A 26,607-nucleotide genomic window follows, 5' to 3' on the forward strand; every position below is an offset into this window, starting at 1 on the left:
TTACACTTTTTACGTAAGTGGTCATTTTGAGAGAGTTAAGTCTCTGTAGAAACTGATTGAAATGTTTTTGGGCATAAGAGTCAACATGATTTGCTTCCAGCTCCCACTTTGTAACACAATTGGCATGCAGTTCTATTAAATGTTTGATAAATGAGAAATGTCAGTAAAGAGTTTGGTACCTTAGTCATGCAAATGAGTGAAGAAAAAAAACCCATTATTTCCATAATCTCAGCCTTGATAAAAGAAGTAACTTTCCGTTTTTGTTCTATAGCCCTAGACAAAGTCTTGACCTGGAAGTTTCTATTCAAAAATTCCTTCCTTCTTTCCTTCCAAGCAGGAGACCATTTATTAGTGTATAGTGATCTGATAGGCTGAATAACATACAAATAGGCATATAGACATGTGCCTGATGCACAGCAAGAATGTCCTTGTGTGGCCATAAGGTGAGCCCTCGAATGCTTGGGCCTCTCTCCAAAATAATAACATAAAAGGTGGTGGGCCCATGATTAGGGACTCCTCTTACCTGGTAGCCTCATCAGACTGCATGATCCACACTGACCTGGGCTGAACTCTGGGCATCCTCTGTAAGGAGCCAGGTGGGCAGCCGGAGCTGCGACCACTCATCAGTTTCTTTTGAGCCTTCATGTATCCTTTGTATTCTCGTTTGCTGGTGTGGCAATCATAATGGATTATAAGTTATCTTTTTCATTAATTCTCAGACTTAGATCACCCTTGAGGTCTGACCTAGATCAGGTGGTTACAGAGCGAAATCCTGGTATCAGCTGCCCATCTCTCCAGCCTCTCCCAGTGTTGTTCCTCTCCTGGAGTGTGCAGTGAAAATTGTTCTTGGACCATGTCTTCTCTGCTTGCTGGGAAACTGGTGAATTTAGTCAGATCTCACTTTTGTTACCCAAAAAAGCCCTTGCTCAGGCTTAGGAGTTTGATTCTTACTGGTCCAGGTCCCCCTATGATGTCACATAAGGAGCAAAATAACAACAAAATGGCAAAATATGACATAATCAGACCCCATCCTTTTTTTTTGGTCAGCTATTGCAGAGTACTGTTTTTATTTTCTTTAAAAAGAGGTTTTTAAAATAACTTTTTAATGTTACAGAAACAGTATATATGTACTGTAGAATATTAGAAAATTCAGACTAGCAAAAAGAAAAGCATCAGATCCCCTCCATCCACTATTTACACCTTGGTACGTATCTTCCTTTCTCTGTTTGAACATGGGTTTACACACATATGCCCATATGAGATATACACAGTAGTACATACTGTTTTGTAACCTTTTCACAGTTGATGATCCTTTCCTATTCAGTAAATTTTTACCTTGCAAATACCCAGACCAATTTAAATTTTCCCAGCTGACCCAAAAATGTCCTTTACAACCTGGTTGTGACCTAGGGCCCATCTTGGGCCAACCATTACATCTGTCCCTCTAAATCTCCTTTTTTCCAGCACAGTCCCTACTGTTTTTATTGTGACTTAGCTAGTTGTCCTGTAGAATTCCTATCTTCTGGGTATGTCTGGTTGTTCCTTTTGGTATTAAGTTGTTCCTCTGTCCTCTGTATTTCTTGTAAATTGTACCTAAAGTTGTACCTAAAGGCTTGAATGATTCAAATGAACATTTGGGCAAGAATATATCATAGATGATATTGAATATTCAGGCTTCATCACATCAGAAGACAGTATCTGTCCAACCCCTGTTATTGATCGGAAATACCCTGGGTCAGGTTGATGACAGTCTTGTGCATCCATTGCCTACTTACGGTTTCTCTTTATGACCAGGAAGTAATCTGTCTGGTATTAATTTAGTGCTGTTAACCATTCACCTAGTGGTTTGCCACCAATTGATCATCCTGCCTGAATCAATAACATTATTCCTTCCACATTGACTGAGCTCTCTTCTGTAAAGGAGAACTTTTCTTCATCAGCTGGAGCTAATTAACTACCCTGAGAAACAGTTTCTGTTGAAATTCAGTAAATATGTCCTTTCCCTTTTATTGCCAGTTTTCAAGTAAGTTGTTTAAATAGCTGTCTCAAATAATGACAAGTGAGTTTTCCTGTCTTTCTTTTTTTAGTTTTATTATGGACTCATTGATTTACAATGCTTCAATGTGTTTCAGTCCACCAGAATGTTTTTTTTTCTTTATGATTAAAGTCGTCACCCCTTGGAAGCCCATTCAAACTGTTTCTTCTCTCATCAATATTTGAAAGCTTTCTTGCTCTTAAATATTGCCAGTTCAATCATCTATGTCATTACTGGGTCAGCTTTGATTAATTTTTTTCATTAGGGGTCATATTTTCCTGCCTTTTTTCATGACTACTGACTTTTTTTTCTATTGGATGCCAGGCATTGTGTTTTTACTTTGTTATATGCTAGATATTTTTGTATTCCTATAAATATTTTTGAGTCTTATTCGGGCATGCAATTAAGTTACTTAGAGACAGTTTAATCCTTTCAGGTTCTTATTTTTAACTCTTTAAAGGACCAGAGTGCTTAGTCTGGGGACATTTTTGCCTGTCTTTTGAGGCTAATCCCAATTTAGTACTGTACTTGGTGCCCTGTGAATCCTGAGGTTTTCCATTCTGACTGGTGAGAACCCCCCTGTGAGGGGGATTGCTGCCTACTCCTTTCACTGGCATTTCCTCACAGGCATACACTGCTCTGTACTCAGCCTCAGGCTTGGGTCCCCTTCTGCGGCTGCACAGAGAGGCCTCTCCTCCCGGTACTGTGACCCAGGCTCCTAGCTCTGTCCCCCAGTTCACAGAGACTAGTGGTCTTTGTATGGGTTCCCCATCCCAGATCCGTGGCCTGGAAAGTCTCTCCAGGTAAGGATCTGATCCTTTATTACCTGCTATCTAATGATTTGAAAACAGTTTCATAAATTTTGTCTTTTATTTTTTTAAGTTTTGAGTGGAAGCATAAACTGGATCCCAGTTACTCCATCTTGATTGTCTACTTTGTGTATTAATTGATTTTCAAAGCCAAGTTTATCTATAGCTAAAAAATGGAAATAATACCACCACTTCTCAAGAGTTTATACCTGGAAAGGGCATTCTCGTAATACTATGTAAACATTAGTAGTAATGACTTCCCTACCAGACAGTTGTGGGACTGGGATTTGAAGCCCGGAAATTGGGCCCCAAAGTTGTCCTCTTCAGAGTGATGCCAGCTTGGCTGTTGATCAGCTTTCATGGAGTGTATCAGTTATGTTTTCACAGCCGTGCTGTGTCTGAGGCTGGTCAGCCTCAGGAGTGCACCCAAAAGACCTTTGCTCCTGAGTTCATGGCCTAGCCAGGTGGTCTCAGCTGAGCTTGAGATTCATCACTGCTCCATGGTTCCTTTGCGTCAGGGGGGTGGCTTAGCTCAGCTCCTATGTCTAGTGGCTTTGAAAGCACTTGCTTCATCATCTTAACATTTTTAAAAGCTTGGCTGTGTTTTTCCTCTGAAGTTTCTTTCATTGGCTGCATGACTTGCATGATATTTGTTCTGTTCCTTATGTGCTGCTTATAATTTGTTTAGTGTTTCAGTGACACTGTATTATAACATGGTGGTTGAAGATAGCCCCCTACTACGCAAGTGGGGCTTTGCTTTTTGCATGTAATATTTGTGAGTGAGTGGCATGCTATAATTTTCTGTGAACTTAGCCTGCCAAGAATTTGCTATTTTTAGTTGAAAGCTTTGGTATGCTCTCTTTTTCCCCTTCCATTCACTGAGCACCTTTTTTATTTCAAGGTGGATATTTTGGCTCAGATTGGTTGTGTTGAAAGTCTCAGCCAGTCACCACCTTCTTCATCTTCTCCTTCTCCTTCTTCTTCCATAAATAAGGTAAAATTCAAACTTGAATGCAAGAGAAAATAAACATATAAAATCCCTAGAAGTAATCCTTTTCTCCCAAGTAAGGTGACTGTTTCAGGTAAAGCTCTTCTTGGGATGTGGTAACAGAATGTTGAATGTATAGGAGTTGGAAGGGCAATTGGGATTTATACCTTGGAGACCTTTTAGCTGTGACTTGATGGATGGATTTTTTCCATGGGCAGTGAGGTCTAATGAAGCGTTTTTAGTCACGTAGTTGACAGAGTTAGGATTGGTTTGGTACCATAAAAGGAGGAAAAGGAAGAGAATGATGACTTTCTCAGTAGAAAGGAAGAGGAGGGAAAACTGGAAGGAAGTAGGGAAGAGCACCTCAGAGCTCGAGGCGCCAGCAGAGGCGCCCAGCGGGTCACCGTGTGGCCAGAGGCCCGCAGGGAGGGGCAAGAGGGGCCCTTGGGTTTGAGACCAGGAGGTCGGAGGCTGAAGGATCGTTCAGCCGGATCACTGAGCCCAGCCGGCCACAGTGGGTCAGGCTTTGAAGAAAGCACGTTTGAGCATTTAGCACACAGAAAACGTTTGTGCCTAGAGCTCCAAAAATTAAGAATTGCTGTTGGACTTTATGGTGAAACATTTGTCTTCCTCCTTTTTTTTTTTTATGTGTCTGAAAGAAACAGATCTTTGGCTAGAAGATTTCTTAAGTGCCTGTTATACTCTTTAAAAGTTTCTCTGTTAATGAGATCTGGCATTGAAACCATTTGGAAATATAACTGTTTGATATTTTCCTGCAAAGCATAAACTAATAGGTGTACTACTCAGGTGGGTTTTAACTCAGAAATGCCAGTCTTCATTCTTTTCTTTATATTCTAGATGAGCCCCCGTATAATAAGATATCCTCTACTGTGTGCTCAGTATTGTGTTCAGCACTTTGAATGCATTATGCCATTTAATGCTTACAAAACCTCTATGAGGAAGTTAACTTTATTATAGCCATTTTATAAATGTGGAAACTAAGGTGTAGAAAATTGCCCAAGTTTATACAGCTAGTAAGTGGTAAAGCTGGGAATCAAACCTAGACAGACACACTTGGAGCCTAAGTCCTTAACTGCTGCACCCACATGAAATTGCCTTATGTCAAATTTCTCGTTTCGTTAAAGGGATTCAAAATTCTCCCCAAACACCAGTGTTCTTATCTTTGCCCCCTTTTACCCATAGCATATGTTTGTAAGATAACATAGCTTTCCTGTGGTTATCATCTCAGGAATACCCATTGCTCTCCACCCCATCATGGCCATTCTGACTCCATCCATACATAGTCTTTTCTCTGTAGTCACTTAAAGGCAGTCTACTTTTCTTAAGAAACTTAACCTTATGCTATAAATCCTTTCAGTGGATACATTGAAATGTCTCATGATATAAAGCCAATGTAAATATATTTCTCTATTTGTCTTATGAGGATAGGATAGCTTTTAAATTTAGAGTGCTAAATCAGCAAATGTGTTGAATACATTGCTCCTGGCCTTAAGGAACATTTAATTTAGTTGGAGTGGAGGTTAGAAGGAGAGTCAGGCATAATCAGACAATTCTAGTGTAGGGCAGATTAACTTGCATTTATAATACACATCCAAATAAACATGCTTTGGGAGTGTTTAATTTTACAAATAATTTATTAAGCATGTGTCACATGCCAGGTACCATGTTCATCGGCCACAGGAAGTCACTGGTGATCCTGATGGACACAGCCCTTCTCCACATCTCTTGCATGCATCCTAATGGAGTTCAAAAGGCAAAATGATTGTATACACAGATTTTTTTGTTAGCTTTTCCAATATTTTGTTAAAGCTTCAAGTTAAGAAAAGTCAAATGAATTTCATAGTGAATAACATATGCCTGCCTTCTAGATTTTGCCACTAACATTTTATTGTTCTTTATCACACATCTCTCAGTTCCTCTATCCATCTGTGCTTGTCTGTATCTTCTAACCTTTCTATAGTGTGCTGATAATGGCTTTTATAACTTGGAAGGTATTGTTATTTTAAGAGTCTGGTAATGTCATGTGCTGGAAATCACTGAGTCTGTGATTGGCCCCAGCAGGTTATTTTCCTAGAAAAGACTCAATTCAGTATACATAAGGAAATCTGATTCCCCTCTTTGTGAAATAACGATAATTAGATCAAATTAAGGTTTGATGTCTGAGAACAGTGTGTGCTTCCTACAAATGATGAAGAACATCATATTTAACCACTTCAAATAAAAACAAACAAAAAATCCAGTTGAGTCCTTGCTAACTTCATATAAGGCATTTTGAGACTCCTTTGGGGGACAGTTTTTTGAAATAAGACAGGCCTTATGCCCATGACTTACTAGTAGGGATGACCAGCTGATATGTGGATAACCTTAATAGAAGACTAACTTTGGGAGAAGGATATGACTGAATGCCAGCAAGCAGACCCTGAGGTCAGAGCCCTTAGTGAGGTAGGACTGACTTTCAAATGTAGAGTACTTTGTCCTTTCCTTTGACAAGGTTTGGGAAGTGAGGAAGAATGCTGAGTGCAGATGGAGAGGATAGCATGGGCGAAGGCAGGGTGAAGGAAAATATGGGAAACTGCGGACTAAAGCATAGAGACTGTGGGTGAGAAATGAGAATGGGGGGATGTGAGGGGAGGAGGTCAGATCTTGATTAGCTGGCCGAGGAGTTGGATCTGCTCCACGGGCAGTGAGGTCTAGTAGATGGGCTCTGAATTACATGTGGCTGTAATTCAGACGCAGGAGGTGGTCGGTTCCATAGAGGGAGAATGAAGGGGAAGTAGAAAGGAGGAAGGAGAGAAAGCTGGAAGAAAGTAGAAAAGAGGCGCCTCAGAGCTCAAAACCTTAGGGAAGGAGCAGAATGGATTATTGTGTGACCAAAGGCCAGTAGTTAAGAGACAGGAGGGTCACTGGGGTTGAAAGTATGGGAAGGGTGGGTTTAGAGAGACAGAACATGGCAGACCATGTGAGCTTGTTAGGAGTTACTGATGTTAGTGGGGGACCCTGGAGGTCAGTAAAAGGTTATCTGAGAGAGTAAAAGACCAATGATAGAAGCTGGAGAGATTTCCAGTGGGTCAGGGTTTGAAAGATCTTTTAGCACAGATCAGGTTGAAACAGAGAGTGTTTGGGGGGTTGGGGGGCACAAACAGGAAGCAGTCAATGTTTAGATTTGCCTACAAGGATTTCATAACCTAGGTAAAGAGCTAAGATCATATATGTAACCAAATAATATAGCAATTAATACAAGCAAATTATAAACATGGTAGTTTTGAAAAGAGCTATGTGTTACATGTTTCTCTCCTAGTAAGTTTTAATATTTTTAGGACACTTGCTGTGAATAGTTCACATCTGATTTTTTCCTCAGTATTGATGAAAATATTTCTCTGACTGTTTGCTAACACTCCCAGTCTTACTGGCCAGTCAGTGCTGAACTTGCACACTTGGCAGGTATTCTAGTTCATAACCCTCTGTTCCTTTTCAGTTGGCCTCATAGCTTCTGTCCGTCTTTCTGAATTTGAGTCAGGCTGCCTGCATTAGAATTCTCGACTGAAGTGATCCAGCTAGAAAGAGATGGAGCCTGAATTCCAGCCCAGGAACCTGTTCCCAGATGGTGCTGCCCTGGGCCTGGTGTCCCCACACCTTCCGGGAGCTCGGAGGCGGGCCCAGGCCTTCTCTGCAGGGCCTGCTCAGTCAGCAGTTCATGGCAACACTAGACAAATGAATGTCTGCACTTGTGTCATCTTACCATACTAAGTTTCTGTACTTCTTGAAGTTTTTATTCTAAAAGCAAAACTTCATAGTTTAGAGTTTAGGGGGCTCAAATTATATATTGCTGAATAAAACTCTCTTCTTTAAAGAAAACTGTGGAAGGAAGGGATTATCTTAAATGAAATGTGATTGGGCCCCCAGCATGACCGCCTTCATTTCCAGTGCCCACTTGAGTGGCTTGAGAACATCCCTTATAAGCTGTACATTCGAGAGGTTAACAGTACTATAGATGAAATGTCTTTCTGCTGTTAATAAAATCATTAGTAACATCATTTTTTTCCTGGAAGGCATCAGAGATAGATACTAGAATGAAATCATACTTAAACACGTAAAACATCTGTTTTTGGTGCATCTGGTACATGGCAGGTAGTTGTCCACCCCATCTGTTCATTAGTGAAAAGTAGAACAGACTAACCAATAAAGCATCCTAAACTATTAGAGAGGTGTATTCATTTGGGCAATTTTCTTGTAAAGTGCTCTGTCTCATTTTCTCTCTGTCCAGCCCCCCACCGCCTTTTTTTTTTTTTACTAACACAAATTTTTGTTTGTGTCTGAGAAAGAAGATTCAAGTCAAGGGGAAAATTTGCTATTCTTGGATAAACAGATTCAAGGTTGAAATGTTTTTAAAAGGCACTATTTGTTTTTTTCCCTAAATTTATCTGTAAACTTAAGATGATTCAAGTGAAAATCAACACATTTTTTTGAACTTTACATTCTAATACTAAAGTTCAGATTGTCTGAACTTTATATATAGTCTCAAAATATTAAGCTGCTGTTAAAGTTCATGTGTAAAAATAAACATAAAAGATGTTACACCACAACAAAGCAAAACTGAAGGAACAAAACAGCAGAGACTCACAGACTCCAAGAAGGGACTAGCAGTTACCAAAGGGGAGGGGTGTGGGAGGGCAGGGAGAAGGGGATTGAGGGGAATTATGGTTGGTACACATGGTGTGTGGGGGGCGGTCACGAGGAAGACAGTGTATCACAGAGAAGACAAGTAGTGACTCTTGACATCTTACTACACTGATGGACAGTGACTGCAGTGGGATATGGGGGGTACTTGATACTGTGGTGAATGTAGTAACCACAATATTTTTCATGTGAAACCTTCATAAGAGTGTATATCAATGATATCTTAATAAAAAAATAAGATGTTATGCCAAAGTACTAATGTATTCTATCTAGTAAGCTCCAGAGTAGCTTAGTACTAGTACACATAGATTACTAAGATATAATAGAGAGTCTAGAAATAGGCCCAAGTCCAGTATATGGTAAAGGTGACATTTCATAACAGTGAGGGAAAGATGATTCACTAAATGGTGTTAGGACAACAGACTGACTGCAAGAAAAAATTAAGGTGGGTTCCTTTATTATTTCTCATACTGAAGTAAATTCCAAACAGATTGAAGATTTAAAATTTAAAAATCAAGACAACAACCCAGAAAACTGGCTGCTTCAGGAGTGGATGGGGCGGACATAAGAGGTAGATCCCAAGGTCTCCATGCAATACTCCTTGAAAGTGGGGGCCATGTGTTGCCTGCTCCAAAGTGTTATTTAGGATATTAATAATTAAACTAAAATTAATCAAAGGAATAATGAGAGAGAAATATTTTAAAAATAATTTTGGAGTATGATTAGCCCCCTTTTATGCAAGACAAAACCACTTGGCTTGTCAGTAGGAATGTAGGAATGTAACTGTACAGTCTCTTCAGAAGGCATTTGACAAAGTTTATCAACTCTAAATGCACACTCTCATTAGCCCAGCAGTTCTTCTAAAGGAATTTCACATAGATCTGTTGAACATGTACAGGGAAAATGTACAGGATTGTGCATTGCAACACTTTTACAGTAGCAAAATACTGAAAACAAGATAAGTGAGCATTAGCATATGCCAGTTAAATTATGGGAAATAAATACAACAGAACTCTGTGGAGCCATGTAGGACAATGATGTCATCATAGGTGCTGATAAGCCTTGGAGAATGTTTCAGGCTAATAAGTGCGGGGAGGGGGAAGGCAGGGCAGAAAGTATAATTTGGACTCATAAAAACAAAAAGGATTTCTGTGCATGGGAAGTTTGAGTAAGTATATACATGGAATTTGTCATTCATAGTGGCCTTTGAAAGAATGACTGGCATCTTAAGACAGTGGGCATCTTTTTAGGTTGCATATGCTTTTATTCTGTTTGTTTTTTAGTGGGAATGTATTGCTTTTTCAAATAAAAATAACCTAGTTAAAAGTATAATCGATTGCTCTAAAGCAGTTTAATAAAACATCCTCATTATCATCATGTATAATCTCAACAGTGTTAAATAGAAAAAAAGACCAATTGTGAAGAGATAGATACAGAATAATGTTTAACTCAGTTCTAAAAATCTAAAACAGTTATTTATGAGTGTGTACATCTGGAATGGAAGTATAAAAACACAGGCAGGAATGAATGAATACAGGTTCAGGAAGTGATTCCTTGGGGAAGGAAGGAGAGGAGGGAGTGAGGCAGCCCATATGACAGTTGCATTGGTACCAGCTGTAAACTTCCTAAGCAAATATGGCAAAATGTTGATATCTGCTTTTGGTGCTTTCCTACATGTTTAAACAAATTTTATTTAAATTGAAATTTTTTAACTTTTTATCAATTTTTTACACCCTATGGTATCCAACTGTTACGTGATTCCTCCAGAATTGAGTAATGCTTTCTAGAAGTCACAAGTATTCTTTCTCCTTTTTCACACATTAACAATAGGTCAGCCGTGGAAACGACCCCTGGTCAGCCTGGAGTGCTTCCAAATCTGGAAACTGGGACAGCACAGATGGCTGGGGAGCCAAGCCAGAGGGGGCTGCAGCCCAAAGAAACACTTCCAATAACTGGGACACTGCCTTCGGGCATCCACAGGCCTACCAAGGACCAGGTGAGGAAGGGGGGCTCTGCTCATGATCAGCCCACCCTTGAAGTGATAGACCATCTGACCTAAAAATAAATTTTAATCCAAGGAACTGCTCTCAGGTGCTCTTAGTCACTAAAAGCAAATGTATTTTTCTGGATTTCTCAGTTACCTATCCATAGAGTCACAAATGCAAACACCTGCAGGGGCCAAGTTCATAAAGAGCAGAGCAGCCTGGCTACAGAAGACAGACAGAGGCAGCCTGGCTCCCACCAGCCACTGATGTCTCTGCAGAAGAATTGAGCGAATGTTCCTGGACCTGCATAGTTCCAGAGAGACTGGAAATCTCAATTTTTATGTCATCTTTCCACCTTAAAATCTTAGCAGCTAACACACTTTGCTTTTAAATCTTGGGCCAAAAAAAATGTGTATATAAATCAAATATGGTGCATCACCCGCCAGTTTATGATCTAACATAACTGTTTTATCTTTTTCTTAACTACCTGTTTGACTCCCCAGCTATTCATAGAAATACTGAGGCAGAAGAGGAATTTATAGAAGGGAAAACAATTCAGAAATTAAGGAAGGGTATTTATGTCTGTTCTGAAATGAAATAAAAAGAGATCTGCCCATAATTTTCCTATGATCCCTTTATGAGCACATTGTGGTAAGAGTTGAATGTGCTAAATGGCAAGGAACTCTCACACAGGAACCATAGAGGCACAGGTACAGGGTGATCGGCAGGACCAGGCATCAGGGGCCAGGTAGAAACGCTGACACCGGACTGTGCCCTTACTCCCGGGGTAACTTGTCATGGCCAGTGGCCTCAGGGAACCTGGCACAGATCCTTCTAATACTTTCTATTCTGTTCTTTTTCCTTTTGGCATTTGTCCCTCTGCTTCTCGTGGTGGCACTCTTAGAGCAGAGGTCCTGCTGAATAGGAGAGAAGGCCCAGAACGGAAGGAAGGGAGGAAAGCTGACAGCACCTTATCTGACTCAGAGAGCACTGTCGGAATATTAGGCTGTGGCTGCTGGTCAGTTACCTTGTCCCTCATTTTCCCTCTGTGCTTCCTCCTCCCTACCTGCTCTTCACCTCTCCCCTCCTCTTCCTTGCAGCTGCGTTATTATTACTGTGAGTCAGCTCCTGTCCAAGGGTCTGCATCTGTTTCATGTTCCCCAATCTTCCGGACTTAAAGGGCATTTAATCTCTTATTTGCAAGTTTATAAAGTTAGATTTGTCAGTGCAGAGGCCTCTGGAAGGCCTCCCTGTGTACACGGAGCAGTTTTATGGTCCGCGTGTACCTGAAGGTCCTGGGACTGACAGCACTCTAAGCTGGTTCTAACTTGTCTTTGCCACTAAAAGGCAGAGTCTACAGTTCATGCGTTCACTGTCCGACTGCAGAGCCTGTGCTCCTCACATCTACATAATAATCCGACACTGCAGCCTTCTTCTCCCCCTTTTTTCAGGTGGTTAACCTAGTTGGCTATAATCAGAAAATTCAGTCATTCCATTTTTATTTTGTTTTTCTTTACTGACAACCTTCTGTGCTCACCTCTAGCAACTGGAGATGACGACGACTGGGATGAAGACTGGGATGATCCCAAGTCGTCTTCTCCCTACTTCAAGGATTCAGAGTCAGCCGACGCGGGAGGTGCTCAACGGGGCAACAGTCGAGCCAGTGCCTCGTCCATGAAGCTGCCACTTAACAAGTAGGTTTGAAGGGCGTTGGGGAAAGTGCACTGTGTGGAAGTAGATGTGAGATACAAAGATGTGTTTTCTCTTTTCAGTGATCTACACAGTTTTGGGTGTGGTTTGGTCATTTTTATTTGGGTCTTAGCTTGGAAGCTTTTTTTTTTTCAATTTTAAAGTGAAAATATCTGTTCTGTTTAATGGTTTACCTGATACTACTCTTACCTTTATCAACTCCATGACATATTAAGGTTTTATTGCTGATGTCACCAGAAAGCTAAAGATAATACTATTAATAATAACTCACTTTTAAATGTTTTATTATTTGTCAATTGCTCACCATGTGCCAGCCATTGTGCAAAGCAGACTGCATGCCTTCTCCTGTGACCCTCCTATCCCTTTGTATGTATTAGATAAAACTTAATCTCTGTTTTACTATGGGAGAAACTGAAGCCCATAGAGGTTGAGGGACTGCCCAAATCACACAGGTGGTTAGTGATCTAGTCAGGATTCCATCCAATCCCTCAAGTCTCCTGAGCACATGCTCTCAACTAGTGTGCCTGATGTGTTTAAGACTTGGTTTTTACTTAGATTTCTCTAGATTGAAAAATAAGATTTGAACAGCACTTATAGATACTCTGCTTAACAAGAAAGCATATGGGAAAGGTGAATATGGCCACAGCATTGTAGGATTCCTTGACATAGGGGGTCAGATGAGTGCGTGGTTTACACCATTGTAGTTTGAAGAAAATTCAACTTACAGACCTCCTTAAGAATCTTCAAATACTCTTCTTATAGCAGTTATATTTAAGAAAGTTTTTCTAAAATGACTAATATTTTTTTCTGTGTTCCAAGTCCATGATTCAAAGCTGATACCAAGGAATGTTAATCTATGACTAGAAAAAATTATTAACTTAATATTTGACATATGTCTAAATACCAAGATCTGGAGGTCTAGGTCTCCATATATCTATAATATACACTTATATAACATATCTGACATGTATCTAACATGTATAATCTACATATATATAAGTTTAATGTGTCTTCTCAGTATATTAAGTAGCATTAAATTAATTTTTGATTAAATGAGTTATCTTTTAGCTCCACGCTTTTCCTTCCTCTCTGTCTGGTTACTTCCAGTAGGTATTTTCATGCTGAATTGCATGCATAATAAAATTCATCATCACTATTGACTGTATCCTGTTTCTTAGAGTCAAATCTGAAGTTCTCACTAAGGTTTGTAGTGATGTACATTACTCTCACTTGTTTAAACCTAAATACAAAGTATATTTAAAATCCATTTTAGTATCTCTCAGCCCCATTGTGAAAATGAGAAAGCAGAGACTCTGAGACACAAATAACTGGCCAGGTTCTCCTAGCCAGTAGGTGAGGTTCTGGCTCGTGCTCAGGCTTCTGACTCTACTTTCCCTTGCCCTCCACTGCTCTGCACTCACTTTCTCCTTTGCTGTGTAATCTTGGGGAAGTTGTCTGAACCTCGGTTTCCTCATCTCTAAAGTGAAGGGGTTGGCTTTACTTAAGAATTCTCTCTGCTCTAAAATTGCAGGCTAGGTTGAAACCAAATCAGAAGCTTCCTAATTTGTACCTGTACCTGAGAGGCTGTCTCTCTGTGGTGCTGGAAGCCATTTAAATCCAATGTATTTTTATTCAACTAATGTATAAATGACTCATTTTATACCAGTTATAAAAATTCTTTAAAATATTAACTCTTTTAAGGAGTTAATCTATTTTATATGACAGCTGTATTCCAGTCATGCAACATAAAAAAAGATCAGAAATCTAGGTATCCTTGAGCATTATAAGAATCCATCTTGATATTACTTCAAGGAATTAATAAATTGCATTGCCATTCAGTAAGTATTAAATGATTGCATAGTTGGCCCTAGAGTTGTGCTGTGGTCCATAAGAATACCAAAAGAAGTGTGAAATGTGAGCTCTGCAACTCAGAAGATTAAAATCTAGTCAAGGAACTATCACTATGTGTAATCCCCAAATTTTTCCATCAGTGTTTTGTAGCAAAAGTGTAGGTTCTTTAATAAAAGTGTTCCAGGTGGCCCATTAATTCATTGAGCATTTGGTATATTCCCATGACTCGTCTAGGTCCTTGAAATCAAAATACTTTCTTGAGGGGACTCCCAGTCTGCTGTAAAATGTGCAAATGAATAATGACAATGCAGCGTAATAAATTGTATTACAAAAGTATGCTCAGAATGTTGAAGAAGTACAGAGGAAACTCCACCTGAGGCTGTAGGGAATATTTTGTAAGAGATGATGGCATAATTAGAAATGATTTTAATTTGAGTACATACTAGGCTCTACATATAAATCTTCTCATTTAATTCCCTTATCACCTTAAAAGGCAGGTTATATTGGTCCCATTTTTCACATAAGAAGACTGAAGCTCTAAAGGTCACACAGCTATTAAGTATCACAATTGGAATTCAAACCCAAGGCCATCCACCTCCTAGACTCCTCTTTGCTCTGTCTTGTGTGAGCTGTGTTTTAAAGAATGTCTACGGAAAAGAGTGGAGGGAAGTCAGTCGAGAATGATGGAAAAGATATAGGCCCCTGAGGGCATCACATTGGCATTTAACTTACTATGTGAATGAAATTAGAAGTCATGTAGCTGGCTTTTTGTAGAAATACAATTTCTTTTCCTATCTTAGGTATTTCGATTTCCAAGATTTTTGTGGGGTTTTTTCCTTTTCATTTAAAAAAAATCCTAAGACCCAAATTCCAGTTTTTCTTCAATTTTAGAACCTAACTTTGGAAGTAGACTTGATTTCTAGAAAGAGCCAAGTTTATTTATTATGTTTGGGGTTTCTTCTTTACTGAGGAGACTGGTTTTCTTCCATGTTTCATAAACTGGTTCTGAAGGCTGTTCCAAAAGAAAATGGCACAAGTACTAATGAGCAGTGGCAGTTTCTTTGGGATAATTGTGGCCTCAGGAGGGCCACCATATAAAAATGCCGGCATGTGACCGTTGCCCCTGTGTTCAGCTCAAGTTGGTGTGCTGGGTTCTTCCTCTGCCTGTGGTCTGGGGGACATTTTTGTGGTCTGCCCTTCCCTCTTCATGGGGTGACAGAATGTTTCAGATCCAGTTAAGCAAACAGAAGGTCCGTAAATATCATACCTTCAGGAGTAAGACCGGTCTCTTACCAGATAAAACTTAATTAAATGACTAATTGGCCATCAAACAATCTGATTGCATTAGGTTTCATTTACCAGTTTCCTACTTCTAGTACAGAAAGACAGAGTAAGGTTAACTGTTGTATTAAGTAAATGTGGGTGAAATTTGTAGACTTCTTATAAGGGAACTCAAGATCATTTATTCCTCATGATCAGATTTCCTGGATTTGCAAAACCTGGAATGGAACAGTATTTGTTGGCCAAGCAACTAGCAAAACCCAAAGAGAAAATTCCTATCATTGTAAGTTTGTTTTTTGTTTGCTTTGTTTCTAGTTAAGCTCTTTTATAAAACCTTAAAGCCAAGAATGTTATTAATCATTTGGAAAGTATTTTTAGACTCATTTAATATTCCAAATAACTGACAGTGTGTGCTAGTATTTTAAGTGTATTAAAGTTTATTACCATAAATTAATGCCTGTCAGCATAGTGTTGAGCCTTTATTTTTACTTTTCAGACTATTAGTAATTGAACTGACAATACCCCTAGGAAAAATTCTTTCAATAATTTTTCTTCTAAAGTGTCTTACGGTATCTTTCACATGTTTTTCTACCAGCCCTATATATTTAGCTAATAAACCCAATTTAAATATTTAGGTTTCTACCCTGGAAAAGTACAGGCATGTTATCAGGATAAGATGCTTTTTCCACTATGTTGGTAAATAAGTAATCTTTCTTCCAGGAAACCAAGTGTCAGGTCACTATAGCTAGCAGATAAAAGCTGGGAGTTAATGACACCATTAACATATCTGTCTTAGAATAACTTGATTATTACATAACACAACACATGTTCTGTTTCACCCACATGTTGATTGCTGATAGATTTTCTTAGTATTCCCTAGCTGCATATTCCCAGATGAAGTTCTAGAAAAGAGAACTGACCTTCTGAGCCTATTGACTTAACCCCATAACTAACTACAGGATAGGGGCAGAGGGAAAGGTGGAGCTTGAGTGTAATCACCATGGACTCAAATAAGGATGAGGAAATCTTGTCTTACTCTATAGTCTCTGGGTCCTTGGAAACTTGATAAAATTGTAACAATATTGAATTTTTAAAAATTACTTGTTACTGCATCTTTGAAAACTTGAAATCCTGGAAACCTCCCAAGAGAAGGGCTGTGACCAAGAGCCTTTTTTAATCCTTCCTCCCTCAAAGCAAATTTGGGCCATCTTCTGAATGGTTAAGTTGAAGATCATTGTAATTTTTAAAAACTTTTCTTCAGACTTTTTTTGTAAATGTAGAATATGTATTACTGTTCTTTCATTTAATTTAAAACTCCACAGAATTAAGAGCCCCTGGCCCTGCCCCTCAGATTCTCCAAAGGGATTTTGTCACAAGTAGGATAGTGTTGGACTAGTGCTAAAGGACCCCAGCATTTGAGCTGTCCCACAAGTTTTGAGGAGAACTGGGCCCACATACCCTGTAGGCAGGCCTTCCTGCAGCTTTGGAGAAAAATGCAGCTCAGGAAAACCAAGAGAAAACAGAGACCTGGTTCTTTGTTCAAAGGCACAGTAACTCTACCCACTAATGAAATGTGACCTGTGGACATCGGGCACTAGTTGATCAGTCGCTTCTCTTGGTCACAGTCTCTGAGGGAAGCTCCCAGAGGCCAACCCCTCTTAAACGTTTTTCTCTGCAGCTTTAACAGTTTTCTGAATCTAGGCTCCCTCTTGGGGAGTCATAACAGGTTGTAGCCAGAGATCTTCTCTTTACTCGGTTAGTGAAATTCTCTGGGCCCCAGTTATCTTCCTGACCTGATAACCTCTGAACTTCTATACCCATCCCACTTTTTCTTTCTTCCACTTAAAAAGAGTTAGGACTGGATATCAGATAACAAGAGTAAGTGTTGAGGAAGTTTGATGGCAATTGGACATGATTGAAATACCAAGTGTGTGATTTTATACTTCATAAAATTTTCAGTCTGTGATAGATTGGAAATTTTTTTAATTAGCCTTTTATCACGCATAACTAAGACAGCTGACTAGAGAGTGAGAAACAGCATTCCCTCTAACTGTTCCTATGGAGAGGGAGCAGGTATCTCTGCTCCTGGCCCGAGGTGCACACGTGGGAAGCCAGAAGGGTTGGTCCCTGCAGGTGTGTGCTTTACATATAACCTTAACAGGAAGAGAGAGTGTTTGTGTAACTTCTCAAAGAGCGAGAATGACCCTCCAGAGCACTTTAGTCCTAAGAGTCATTTGGACTTAAATCAATTATATTTACTATTTTTCCATGTGACAAAATTAACTCTGCCTGGAATATTGTGTAGGTTGGAGATTATGGCCCAATGTGGGTTTATCCTACCTCTACATTTGACTGCGTGGTAGCAGATCCCAGGAAAGGCTCCAAAATGTATGGTCTGAAGAGCTACATTGAGTATCAGTTAACACCCACTGTAAGTATCCAGGTCATCTCAGCAGGACTCATGCTTGCATTACTGGTTACAATTTGCTTTTTTCTCCATTTCTGTGGTTGACATTAGTAACTGTTTCTTCTCTCTCCCTTATTTTGTAGAACACTAACCGATCTATAAACCACAGGTATAAGCACTTTGACTGGTTATATGAGCGGCTCCTGGTTAAGTTTGGGTCAGCCATTCCAATTCCTTCTCTTCCAGATAAGCAAGTCACAGGTGAGTGTGTGACACTGAACTCAGGGTGACAAGTAAAAGGACTCCAGATAGGGCATCCTAATGTAACCCAGTAATGGCATTTTCCATCCTCTAGAGGAGCAAAATGTAGTTTAGAAATGGTGGCTAAAGACAGCTGTATACATTGTACATATATTTGGAAGTTAACTAAACATCCAGTAAGAATGTTTCATAAAATTTTCTATCAGAGTTCTTACTATACATATCTTAAATTCTAGCAAAGTGACTTTATTGCTACAACCTTTCCTATAAAAGAATATGTGAATTTTTTAAGTGTGAAAAAAAACATGTGAGAAAATAGAAATGACCCCAATAGCCTGAAGTGGAAAAAATATATGACTCCAGTGATGTAAACACGTTGTGCATTCCAACTGTGTCATTTTCATGAGAAGTGTATAAGCACCAGATATAGAAGCCCCAGAACATCGCAGCATTAATGTAGGAGGTAGTCAGGTTTTTTACTCAGTTATTTTGGTGACTATTGATACTAAGGTTTTATTTATTATTATTACTCTGTCCCTTTTCTTATTTAAAGTATCGTGTTTTCTCACTGCCCAAAGACTCTTCTGGTACATAGCCCACAGTACTGCCAGACCCCTTGGAAATATGCAGAATATTTGTCTGTTTTGAGTACTATCAGTTGATTTTTTAAAAAATCTCTGACCTAATGTAGAACCTGGGATATTAGTACTTAGAACTCTGTTGTCTTGGAATTAAAGTTTTTGGAGAAGCTGAGCTTTACTAAAGATGAGAAGAATTTTAGTATGTTGCTAGAAAATTTTCAGATAAACCAGCAAGTATAGAAAGAAAAAGATGAAAGCTGAGTAAGGCTGAAAGGTCAGAGCTAGAAAAGCTTCTGGAAGTGAAAGAGACTTCAGAAGGCTAACCTGTACCCAGTGAGAAGCAACATGCAGTCCGTGATGGAAGGGTTCTTAAGCCAGAGGTCAGGGAGACCGGGGTTTAGTCCCACTCAGCAAGGGTTGAGAGCGGCACTGAGAATCCTAATGAGCCAGATGGCAAAGCCAGCTTGAGACGTGTCCAGCGTAGCAGTGAGCACTGTTGTTGTGCTCCAGGTGCCACGTGTGCTTCCTCAACTCGGGGATATCAAACTGGCTCTGCTCACCTTTGCTAAAAAAGGCTTTGAATCTGATTCCAAAGCTTGCTGTGTTATGAGATGTAGGTCAATGAATCTTTAGCTAGAATTAATAACCTTAGGATAAGAGTTTTTTCCTTAAAACTTTACTTGTACATTGTTTTATGCTTATGTTTCTCTGAAATTTTTTGAGATGGAAACTTTTATTTTTAAAGAAGTTGTTTTGATTTTTACTTTTTCTCTTGAAAGCTTTTCAAGAATTCTAAACTGTCATAGCAGAATGGAAAGATGGGGCTTCATTGCCGTGTAGATGAACACATCCCGGCCCGCTGTGGGCTGACTCCTGCACAGCCCATCTGAGCGGGACCAGTTGAGTGGCAGCCATGTCAAGGTGGCCAGGTTGGCACAGACTGCTGCGCCCTTCCCCCAAGGGCTGCTTACCCCATTCAGTGCCTGGTTCAGATGCTCACTATCCCTCCTTTTTGACATCCTTACCATTTTAAATTGCAGCTTTCTTTGTAAAAATTTAGCTTTTTCCATGAAAGCTTGAGTTCTGCCTTTCTCTGTATTTTCAGATTTGTTTTGTTTCCTGCATTTTGTATTTTCCTTTATCAATTTGATTAGCACCATATTTGCTCCACAAAACTTAGATAAATGCATTAGTGAACTGTCTTAGTGTTGTGGAGATTTCTCCTGTCTTTTAGGTTTTAATACATTGTTTATTCTAAATCAGGTAACTCGGTGCCATTTTACAGCATCATAGAATCATGGTTCTACCATACTAAGGTTTGCTTTTTTAAAAAAGTTCTGGCCTGAAGCCACAGCGATGCCATAGAAAAGCAAGAAAGCAACACTCCCTCAGTGTGAAGAGAGCCAGGCTCTGATTCACTGACTGGGACGTGTGCCGAGGAAACTGAAAGGCACAGAAGCCACTTTATTTCCCCCTTGTCCTGCTTGCCTCCTGCATGTGACAGCCACAAGATCAATATTGTATCAGCTCCCCTCCTGCTCAAATCCTGGAAAAAAGCAAAAGGGATGCCAAATGGATGATGTCATGACATTTCTGTGGACTTAATCCCTGAAAAACTTAAACAGCTAACATTTTTTTGTTTGTTTATAGATTTTGTTCTTTGTGAAATAATATTCAGTGAATCCAGTTTTATTCCTGAGTACCAAACTGGTATACTCAAAAACTTAGTGAAAACCTATGTAAGTTTCATTGAAAATGGGGAAATGGAGTCCTCCCCCGACCCCTACCCCATTTTTCCAGCTCTCTGGAACCTGGAATGAAGAGCTTGGCAAGCCCAAAATAATACCTGAAGTCACAGTTTGGAAATAAACCAGCTATGTCAGAAAAATCTTCAGAAGGAATAAGAATCATTAATCAACTAGTTAATTAATTTCAACCAACCTTATAAATTCTTGGTATAACTCACTTGTCCTAAAGTATAACCCAGGTTCAGGCTGACTTCCTAGGTCTTTTCTGTCCAGGAAGTGGGACATGTTCTTTCCAAGGAATGAGACTTTGCTTCTGCATAGGTTAAGCTTATGTAGCACACTGGCCCTTGAACATCGCGGTTGGGGCACAGCTGAAAATCTACACATAACTTTTGACTCCCCAAAACCTTACCTACTAATAGCCTACTGTTGACCAGAGGACTTACTGGTAACGTAAACCCTTGATTAACACTTATTTCACATGTTATATAATATGCCATATTCTTACAATGAAGTCAGCTAGAGAAAAGAAAATGTTTGTTCAAGTTGTTGCAAATCTCCAAAAAGTCTTAATATTGACTGAAAAAAATTTTGCATATAAGCAGACCCATACAGTTCAAACCCATGTTGTTCAAGAGTCATATGTAGTTAATCTCTACCTCTCGTAAGTACAAAATTTCAAGTGTTTCCACATACAGGAGGTGTCTAGACCCATCATGCTATTCAAGAGCCACATTTTAGGTAATGAGTTTTTGATTTATGGGTCCATAATATTCTTATTAAAAGAAATATGTGCTTATTTGTACTCTTATTTTCCAAAGAAAACTCCAGGTTGCATTTCTTTAATATTTATTTTTAAACTAACATAGGCAAACCTCAGAGATACTGTGCATTTGGTTCCAGACCCTTGCAGTAAAGCAAATATCACAATAAAGCAAATCAAATGAATTTTTTTGTTTCCCAGTGCATACAGAAGAAATATTCACACTGTATTGTAGTCTGTTGTGTGCAATAGCATTATATCTAAACAAACAATGTACATACCTTAATTAAAAACTGTTGTTAAAGAAATGCTAACCGTCATCTGAGCTTTCAGGGAGTGGTAATCTTTTTTGCAGGTGGAGGGTCTTCCCTCCATGCTGATGGCTGCTGAATGATGGGGTGGTGGTTGCTGAAGGTTGGCAATTCCTCAGAATAACCAAGTTTGCTTCATTGATTGACTCTTCTCACAAATGTTTTCCCCATAACATGTGATGCTGTTTGATAGCATTTTACCTATAATAGAACTTCTTTCAAAATTGCAGTCAGTCTTCAAACCCTGCCTCTGCTTTATAAACAAAGTTTATGTAGTATTCTAAATCCTTTGTTATCATACAGCATCTTCACTAGGATTAGATTCCATCACAAGAAACCACTTTCTTTGCTCATCTGTAAGAAGCAGCTCCTTGTCCATTCTAGTTTTATCATGAGATTGCAGCAATTCAGTCTTATCCTCAGGCTCCACTTCTGATTCTAGTTCTCTTGCTGTTTCTACCACACTGCAGCTACTTCCTCCACTGAAATCTTGAACTCCTCAAAGTCACCCATGAGGGCTAGAATCCACTTCTTCCAAACTCCTATTGATGTTGATATTTTGACCCCTTTCTTTGAATGACAAATGTTCTTAATGGCATCTAGATGGTGAATCCTTTCCATGTTTTCAATTTACTTTGCCCAGATCCATCAGACAAGTCAACTATCTATGGCAGCTATAGTCTTAAGAAATGTATTTCTTAATAAGACTTGGAAGTTGAAATGACTCCTTGATTCCATACACTGTAGAATGGATGTTGTGTTAGCAGGTGCGGGAACAACAAAAATCTCATTGTCCAGCTCCATCAGAGCTCCATCAGAGCTCTTGGGTGACCAGACCCAGGTGCACTGTTGGTGACCAGTAATATTTTAAAAGGAGTTTTTTTTTTTAGCAGTACATCTCCATAGTGGGCTTAAAATATTCACTCAACCTGTGTTGTAAACAGTTGTGCTGTCATCCAGACTTCGTTCCATTTATAGAACACAGGCAGGGTAGATTTAGCATAATTCTTAAGGGCCCTAGGATTTACAGAGTGGTCAATGAGCATTGGCTTCAGTTTAACGTCACTAGCTACATTAGCCCCCAGCAAGAGAAGCAGCCAGTCCCTTGTAGGTTCCAGGACGTACATTGACTTCTCCTCTCTAGCTATGAAAAAAAGTCCTAGGTGGCGTCATCTTCCAGTAGAAAGCTGTTCATCTCCATTGCAGAGCTGTTGAGTATAGCCACCTTCAATAGTGATCTTAGCTGGATCTTCTGGATAACTTGCTGCAGCTCTGGACCAGCACTTGATGCTTCCCCTGCACCTGAATGTTACAGAGACAGCCTGTGCTGGCTTCAGACTTTCGTTCTGCAGCTTCCTCACCTCTCTCAGCCTTCTTAGAATTGAAGGGTTAGGGCCTTGGCTTAAGGGAATGTTGTGCCTGGTTTGATCTTCTATCCAGACCACTAAAGCTTTCTCCACATCAGCAAGAAGGCCATTTCGCTTTCATATCATTTGTGTTTTCATTGGAATAACACTTAATTTCCTTCAACAATTTTTCCTTTGCATGTGCAACTTGGCTAACTGTTTAGCACAAGAGGCCTAGCTTTTGACCTGTCTCAGCTTTCAGTATGCCTTTCTTACTAAGCTTAATCATTTCTAGCTTTTGGTTTCAAGTGAAAGGTGAGTGACACTTTCACTTGAACACTCAGAGGTCATGTAGGTTAATTGGCTTGATTTCAGTATTGCTATGACTCAGAGAATATGGAGGCCCCAGGAGAAGAAGGCACAGGAACAACCAGCTGGTGGAGCAGTCAGAACACACACATTTGTTGATTAAGTGTGCTGTCTTATATGGGCAAGGTTTGTGGTGCCCCAAAACAATTATAATAGTACCATGAAAGATCACTGATCACAGTCCACCACAGCAAGAAATAATGAAAAAGGTTGAATAATGTGACACAGAGATACAAAAGTAAGCAAATGCTGTCTGAGAAATTGTGCTATTAGACCTGCAGGACTCAGTGTTGGCACAGACCTTCAATTTGTAAAAAATACAACATCTGTGAAGCACAATAAATTGAAGTGCAATAAAATGAGGTATGCCTGTATATAATAAATTCACTGCTTTTGGTGTACAGTTCTAAGAATGTTGACAACTACCGTGGCAATCTTGTAACTACCAGTACATCCAAGATACAGAAAATTCATCACACCCCAAATTTTCCTTGTGCTGCCCTTTTGTATTCAACCTCTCTTCCTGGTCCTAACTCATGGTAGGGCTCATCTGCTCTTTGTATAATTTTGCCTTGTTAGGATATCAGTATAAATGGAAGCATATAGTGTGTAGTGTTTTGTCTGACTTCTTTCACTTAGCATAATGCATTTGAGATTCACTCATCTGTTGTGTGTATCAACAATTTCTTTTTACTGCCAAATAGTATTTTACTGTACTGGATGGATATACCAAAGTTTGTTTTCCTATCCATTCATTCATTGAAAGACATTTGGGTTTCTGGTTTTTGACATTCATAAATAAAGCTGCTATAAATGTTTACATACAAGTTTTTGTATGAACATAAATTTTCATTTCCCTTGGGTAGTTAGGAATGGAATAACTGGGTCAATTGAAGGTGTAGGTGTACAGTTAATGTTTTAAGAAATTGCCAGATTGTTTTCCTAAATGAACCTTTTGGAATCCCCACCAGCAGTGGATTAAAGTATCAGGCTCCACATCCTCCCTGGAACTTTCGGTGGTGTCCGTTTTTCTTTGTTATAACAAGTCTGATAGGTGTGTAGTAGTATCTCATCATGGTTTTAATTTGCATTTTCCTAATGACTAGTGTTGTTGAGCATCTTTTCGTATGCTTATTTCCTGTCTATATATTTTGTTTGGCAAAGAGTGTGTTCAAACCGTTTGCCCATTTTTATTAGGTTGTTTTCTTATTGTTGAATTTTGAGAAATCTTTACGTATTCTGGAAATACTCCTTGTCAAATAATGTGATTTGCAAATAGTTTGTCCCAGGTGCAGCTTGTTTTTCTCCTACAGTGCCTTTTGCATAGCAAAGCTTTTCATTTTAATGAAGCTCAATATATCAATTGTTACTTTCATGGATTGTGCTTTGAGTATCATGACTAAGACCTCATTGCCTAACCTAAGTTCATACTGATATTTTCTTCTAAAAGTTTTGTAGTTTTAAATGTACATTTAGGTCTACAATGCATTTTGAGTTAACATTTGTGTAAGATATAAGATATGGTAAAGTAGAGGTTTATCTTACACATCTGGATATCTAGTGGTTATAACATTGTCTTTTGAAAAGAGTATGCTTACTCTGTTGAATTTCCTTTGCACCTTTGTCAAAAAAACAATTGAACTTATTTGTGTGCATTTTTTTCCCTGAACTCTGCTGAGTTCTGTTGATTTATGTGTCCCATCTTTTTGCCAATACCACATTGTATTCATTAGTGTAGCTTTATGGTGAGTCTCTAAACCAAGTAGTGTAAATCCTCCAACCTGGTTCTTTTTCAGAATTGTTTTTGGATATTCTTCTTTTGCCTTCCCATGTAATTTGAGTCAGTTTGTAGGTATCTATAATCATGATGGGATTTTGAATGGAATTGCATTGATTCTCTAAGTCAATTTTGGGAGAATTGAAATCTTACTATGTAGTCTTCCAATCCAAGAACATAGATATATCCTATTTGATTTTTATTAGTGTTTTGTAGTTTTCAGCATACATATTCTGTACATATTTTGTTAGATTTATATATAAGAATTTCATGGGGTAGGTTCAATTGTAAATGGTACTATTGTTTTTTAATTTCTATTTTCCAGTTTGTTACATCTAAAGATGTAATTGATTTTTTTGTGGGTGTCTTCGCCTTTTATCTGTGACCTTGCTAAACTCACTAATTTCAGGGGCTCTTTTGTGGATTCTTTGGGAATTTTTTAATGTAGACAACCATTTCATCTTGAAATAAAGACAGTTTTATTTCATTCTTTCCTGTCTGTGTGCCATCCATTTCTGTATTTGCCTTATTGTCTGTCTCCTCCAATAAGATGTCGAACAGAATGGTGAGAGCAGACATCTGTGCTCTGTTTTCAATCTTAGGCTGAAAGCATTGTCTTTCACCATTGAATATGGTATTAGCTACAGGTGCCCTTTTATCAAGTTAGGAAACTTCCCTTTTATTCCTAGTTTGCTGAAAGTTTTCTTCATGAATGCATGCTGAATTTTGTCAAATTTTGTTGTGCTTCTATCAAGGTGATCATACAGGTTTTCTTAATATGGTGAACCAGCCTTGCCTTCCTGGGGTAAACCTCACTTGATCATGATGTATTATTCTTTTTGTGTATTACTGGACTCAGTTTGCTAATACTCAGCTGAGAATTTTTGTGTCTGTTCACCGTGGTTGCTGGTCTGTACGTACCTTGTAATATCTTTATCTGATTTTGGTGTCAGGGCAATGCTGGCTTCATAAACTGAGTTCAGAAGTATTCCCTCCTTTTCTATATTCTAAGAGATTGTGGAGAATTGACATTATTTCTTCCATAAATGTTTGATGGAATTCACCACTGAAATCATCTGAACCTGCAGGTTTCTTTGTGGGAAGGATGAATTTCCTAAATAGATGCAGGCTTTTCCAGCTCTCCATGAGCTTTGGTAGTTTGGGACTTTCTAGGAATTGATCGGTTTCATCTAAGCTGATGGGTGTGGATTTATAGCCATTCATACCATTCCTTTATACTCCTGATGTATATGGTAATACCTACTCTTTCATTCCTGATTTTGATCATTTGTGTCTCTGTATTTACTTGGTTTTATTAATTTTCTCTTGTTTTCCTCTTTTCTATTTCTTCATATTTTCCACCTTTGTATTATTTCTCTCCATCTTCTCACTTTGGATTTAATTTGCTCTTTTTCTAGTTTAACATGGAAACTTAATTATTGCTGTAAGATCTTTCCTTTCTATTACAAGCATTAAATGCTACAAAATTTCTTCTAAATACTTCTTTAGCTATTCCTTATAAATTTTGCTACATTGTTTTTTAATGTCCATTCAGTTCAAAATATTCTCTTAATTTCTCTTATAAATTGTTTGACCTATGGATTATTTAGAAATATGTTTAATTTTAAAATATTTGGGCATCTCTCACATTTTTTTGTTGTTTGATCTCCAGTTTTAGTCAGATGCA

At 38.9% G+C, this 26,607-nt stretch overlaps 1 protein-coding gene across 1 annotated transcript in view; it reads left to right on the forward strand.

Moving 5' to 3' along the window:
* Window positions 1–26,607, forward strand: part of SNX9 (sorting nexin 9) — an 86,118-nt gene that overhangs the window by 39,453 nt on the left and 20,058 nt on the right. Inside the window, exons 5-9 of the mRNA XM_037023555.2 lie at window positions 10,361–10,526; window positions 12,059–12,209; window positions 15,556–15,640; window positions 17,663–17,788; window positions 17,908–18,025. Of these exons, the coding sequence (XP_036879450.1) occupies window positions 10,361–10,526; window positions 12,059–12,209; window positions 15,556–15,640; window positions 17,663–17,788; window positions 17,908–18,025 (646 nt within the window). The remainder of the gene's footprint in view (window positions 1–10,360; window positions 10,527–12,058; window positions 12,210–15,555; window positions 15,641–17,662; window positions 17,789–17,907; window positions 18,026–26,607) is intronic.

Source organism: Manis javanica, chromosome 13 (assembly GCF_040802235.1).
Source record: "Manis javanica isolate MJ-LG chromosome 13, MJ_LKY, whole genome shotgun sequence".
In the NCBI taxonomy this organism is placed as follows: domain Eukaryota; kingdom Metazoa; phylum Chordata; class Mammalia; order Pholidota; family Manidae; genus Manis; species Manis javanica.